At 36.9% G+C, this 5511-nt stretch overlaps 1 protein-coding gene across 1 annotated transcript in view; it reads right to left on the bottom strand.

Moving 5' to 3' along the window:
- LOC142336526 (uncharacterized) overlaps positions 1–4177 on the bottom strand; it is a 91668-nt gene extending 87491 nt beyond the window's left edge. The window contains exon 1 of the mRNA XM_075385433.1: positions 3875–4177. Coding sequence (XP_075241548.1) covers positions 3875–4177 — 303 coding nt within the window. The remainder of the gene's footprint in view (positions 1–3874) is intronic.
- Between the last annotated feature and the right edge of the window lie 1334 nt (positions 4178–5511).

Here is a 5511-nt window from a genome sequence, read left to right as displayed (position 1 = left end):
AATTGGAATAAACTTTTTCTTCTTATGTAGCTTGAGCATTAAAAAATATTTCAATTTGGTAGTTTGTAGGAAAATGATATAATGGAAATATAATCGGTAAAACCATGGATTAAGTTTGCACGTGCATCATCAGAGCTATATCTCATGAATCAGTCTTTTTAAGGGGTTTAAGTGATTACCGCAGAGAACTACCAAATTTTGGTAGTTTCATTTTGATTAAGTGGTTTCATTTTGATCCTACGATAATTTTACTGACAAGAGCATTCAAATCTTGAACGATTCTCTCAAATTCTTTCAAAACTTAGTAAAAATTGCTGTGAGAACCTTTCAAAAAAAGAATCATGGTATAATTTTGCATCAACCCTCGTTTGCTGTGGTTGATTCAACAGATTATAGATTACTTTTTGTACAGGTTTCAATAATCTAACAAATGAAAATAAGCGATTAAAATTCTTGCTGGATTATCAGTTTTGAGTTCAAGGAACTCCTTTAATTTTGATCAGAGAAACATCCTGAATCACCATTAAAAACAGATTCTAAAGGTTTCATTTTTGAAAATACCTTGCTTGAGAAAAAAGGCAGTATCTGGCAAAGATACTGCAAGCGTCATGGAAGATATAACTTGTTTCCTACTGTTCTTAAAAACTATTTTGCGCGATTTTTTTCATCTTGGTTCCTTGTATCTGAGACGAGTTTTTCAGAGTTTTCCGATACTTTTGATATATATCGCATATGTGTAACATGGTTAGCATTTCTATTTATATGCTTATCATGGTTCACAAAAATTACTGGATTTGAAAAAAAATATCATTCCTTAAACTGTTTTTTGAAATTGTAATTTTTTTGTGAAAAACTGTGCAATCATATTCAGTTGCTATGTTAAGTTTCTATTTTTTAGATATTTTTAATAAATCTACCCATGTCCTCTACCGGCATGAGAAAAAAATTGCTTGCCTTAGAAAACTACAATCTGACAGTTAGTATCTTAAATTAAAAGTTTTTACCTGAAGCGATAAATCTGTCCTTTAGTTTTTTTTACCTATTGTAAGTTGTTCGGAGAACTGTGCGGGTAAGAATCTACTTGGACCTTGTTATAGCTGAGTTTAGCAATTAGAATTGTATTAGTATTGCGAATACGATATCTTAGAATTACAAGGGAATTGCGGAGCGAATCCTTACTTATACGAAATTTGCTAATTTTGCTTATTGGAATCACAGTGCGGATCCGATCTAGAATTTGTCTCTGTAAATAAAGAGAGTTTACAAAGGTAACTTGAATTCAGATTGTTAATCGAGATTATGATTATCTATAATAAATTACGGTTAACAAAATATGAAATAATTTAGTAGACTAGCGGGAACATATTTATACGTGAATAATAAAAAGTCATAATAACCTTAGTTGTAATATGCATGATATGAATAATAAACTAGAGGTTAATTTATAATTTAATACACATAAAGATTAAGAATTTCGATTTATATATAGACATTCATATGTATCACATTTTCCCCATGACAAGAAAAGTTTTAAATGTATTTAGAATTTTAAAATCAAACAAAGAAGTGGATAAATTGGATGAACACAATGGAAACTGTGACTGGAAAGGTGCCGCGAATGTTAATTTTAAAAGACAGAGAGAACTTGAAGGGCAATTGTAGCGCATGGAGTAAGAAAACCCCACTAAATATTGGATTCGCAGAGCGAATACTTTATAGGATTATGAACGCGTAAATGAATCAGATTTGAGTGTATAAATTAAAGGCACATACACAATAAATAGGATTCGCGGGGCGAATACATTGACAAATTGTGAATTATAGATTGAACAACAATTAAAATAAATAAAGTTCATCACACACACAATGGAAATTGGGTTCGCCGAGCGAATAGCTGAAATGAATAAGATAATGTAGTTTAGTAGAGTTTGCAGAGTTTTAACAGCTTATACTAAATTTCATTTTCAGCGTCCCAAACTTACAATTCGCGTTATTGTTCATATTCATAATATCTGATCCGGGATTCAGGTGGTGAAGTTTGTCCTATCTGAATATCGGGCCTAGGTGGGGATGGGATCCGTGACTGTTCCGCCTCCTGAACCATTGTTACTACTGAATATGTAATCGTTGAACTTTTCTTCTCCTTTTTCGTTTTTCGCTTCTTTGGTTTTGTCGAGCTAGATAAGGCCAAAGTACAGGTGGGGGAGATGTCCGCGTCTGTGAAACCGTAAAATTAGGTCGTTTTCGTTTGCGACCTGCATTTTGTTCTTGTTGATCGGAAGGCACAGACGATTCCTGCTGCTCTTGTGATGTAGGCATTGGCGGAGCGGGTACTATTGAAATTATTGGTTGCTAAGAAGTTGTTGCATTATCATCTGGTTCGTCCAAGGAACCAGTGTTGCGACGACGTTTAGGTTGGGGCGTTGCAGGTTTGCGGACTGTGAGGGCGCGTGCAACATTTGAGTTTACCGAAGAGACGACAGAAGTGGTATCACGATGACGGTGACGAATTTTGATCTCTCTCCTCTTTTGTTTCTTCAAATCGTTGCTGTGTTTTGCGATCTTCGTTTCCGTAGTCTGTTCGTATGGTGCAGTACGCCGTTGCGCATACGTCCACAAATTTGTTGATCTTTCGGCTTTGTACCGAACTTTGCTAAATCACTATCACGAACTTTCACGGGAGATCGGCCTGGTTCATTAATGATTGTCGTTGTAGGGGAGGATTTTGTCACAAAGGATCCAGGTTGCAAAACTTCATATAAGCCAGCGAGTTGGCGTTTCACTCTCTTTTTGTTAGGGAGTTTCCGAGCCAGCTTGACATTGAGTGATTTTTCTTTTCGGGGAATGCGGTCCGTGAGTTTTGGATGAATGTTGAACCGCGATTCCTTGTTGTCTGAATCTCGAAAGCGGCAGCCTGCGTCCTGCTGTGCCCTACACATGGTTTTTTCGATTTCGAGATCACTTCTTTTGGGGTTGACCCATCCGGCTTCATCCAGGAAATTGTCTGCAGGAACTGTATCGGTATCTTAATAGTGATTAATGATTTTTCATAAGTTAAGTTTAAACTTGAGGGAGTAGTGCTAATATTCCGTAAAGAAGTATTTGCAGGACGACCGAAGTGAGCTTCAAACGGTGTTATCTTTGTAGTTTTCTGTTTTGTTAAACGTGAAGCTGAAATTATTTGTTTAATTGCTTTGGACGTTGAGAATGTATCTTTATTTTCAGCTTTCATACAAGATAAACGTCGTTTTATTGTTTGAATCATTCGCTCCACTAATCCAATTGCTCTATGGTCGCCGACCGGAGCGTCGATAATGTTAATATTATTTTCGTTACATTAATTTGTAACTTGTTTACCTACTAGACAAGATGCTTGATCGAGACGTATTGTTCGTGGAGTTCCATGAGTATATGCATAATCTCGAAGAAATTTTACTACATTTGCCCCATTAGCTTTTTCAAAAATTCTAACTGTCGGATACTTTCAATAACGGTCGATACTTGTTAGAAAATAGACATCTTTATCTTTGTCATTTTTTATCGGACCCCCAAAGTCAATTTGAATTTCTTCATTAGGTTCCTGACAAGCTTTATGTGGATACCATTCAGATTTTGGTACAATACGTTTGAGATTCTTACCAATATCTGTACACGTGACACAATCAGAGGTTTTGGCCAAAATTTCCCTGTGCATGTATGGTCTCCAAGCATATTGGGAAAGAGAAATCATTCCCCAACTACTGGGGTGTGTCATGTGCATTGATTCCAATACAGCCTCCTTGATTGAATTAGGAATGGCGACGCGTTGGTCAACACACAAGGAGCCAGACTTTACGCGGAGATCTTTTCAGAATGAGTGGACATCTGGGCTGACCTCCTTGTCCTTGCATCGAGCCTCGTCGTCTTGAATGACGCAATCTCTAATTTCTTTAGTCACCGCATCCTTGCTAGTGAGGACTGCGAGGAAGGACTTGGTAAACAGTTGATTGAGATTGTTTTCAAAAATCTCCTCCCGAGAAAGTTCAATGTCACGATTTTCGGTTGACGATGAGGCCTGAGTGTTGTTGTTGTTGCTCGTACTTGTAGTCGCTATAGAGGTTGAGAGGGAACGGAACGTCACTCGGGGAGTTTGCGGAGAAGCTGTAGGACTGTTTTGTGAGGACTCGTTTGTAGACATTGTTATATGATGCACTTTTTGTTCTGGAGTTGCGGTGAAATTACAATTGAAATTTGGCGAGTGGATTTGCGATGCGAGTGCAGTGTTAGTTTTAATCAATTGATTGGCGTGGCAATCAAAGGCAGCAATGAATTTTGAATTGTAATTGTTTACTTTTGCTCGAGTAGTGAATGAATTATTTGAGGCATTTGAATTATGCGTGCTACTTTTAGCAAGTTTGCAAGAGTGGACGCGCGTCTTGTCTACTTGTAATTTATATTTACTGGTAGTTTGCGGCTTATTGAAAGGAATTTTATTTGAGTGACGGAAGAAGGATGTAATTTTGTCGCGAATGCGGGAAATTGTTGCTACCATAAATTCCTCATCAAAGTGGGTAATGCTTTTTGCTTTTTGATTCGGTTGGCGCAAAATATAATCAACTAAACCCATTCTAGTGCCGGGAATGTGTTCTATATTAAAATCAAAAGATAACAAACGATCAACCCATCGTGTTAATCGGCTATTGTAAGATTTATTTGAACGGTGAGATTTTAAAACTGAAAGGAGTGCTCTTTGATCTGTCAGGACTGTAAAACTTTGTCCAAAAATATAATATTTAAACTATTCAATGACCCAAACCACACCAAGTAATTCGAGATCATTTATACTGTAACGTTCTTGATTATTATTAAGGAAGCGAGAAGCAAAAACCACCGTTTTCCACCCTTCACAATCGAATTGTTCAAGCGCAGCGCCGAAGCCTTGGCGGGATACATCGCATTCGATTCGCGTTTCCAATGTTGGATTAAAATGAGAGTTTTCTGTAGCGTTTGCGATTACGGTTTTAATATGCTCGAAACAAATTTTTCATTTTTCTTTAATAAGGGCCGGAGAGGGTGACATATTTTTAGCAAGATTGGGAAAATATTTACTTAAATGATGAACGCTACCTAAGAATGATCGTAATTGTTTCAATGTTTTGGGAGCTTTAATTTCTGCAATTGCTGCTGTCTTTGGTGCTATAGGTTTAACGCCAATTTGCGAAAATGTGAAACCAAGCCAATTTATTTGGTGTTTTGCGAAGTGACATTTGCTTAAATTAATTCTGACGTTATCAGCGTCAAGGTTCTATAGGCATTTGTAAACGTAATGGATGTGCGATTTCTTAGTACCTTTGCTAACTACAATTATGTCATCGAGAAAACAGTATGTATTAGACAAGCTAACTAGTGTGTAATCCATCGCTTTTTGAAATTCTGCCGGCATATCCGTAAGACCATAAAATCCCGTTTTAAAATGATACGTACCTGTTGCGTCGCCACAAATGATATTGAAATTACAATGTTGTGCGGTAT

This window comes from Convolutriloba macropyga, chromosome 3, assembly GCF_964194025.1.
Source record: "Convolutriloba macropyga chromosome 3, txConMacr16.3, whole genome shotgun sequence".
Lineage (NCBI taxonomy): Eukaryota > Metazoa > Xenacoelomorpha > Acoela > Convolutidae > Convolutriloba > Convolutriloba macropyga.
Note: the sequence above shows the minus strand (reverse complement) of the source record. Positions and strands in the feature narration are given on the sequence as shown.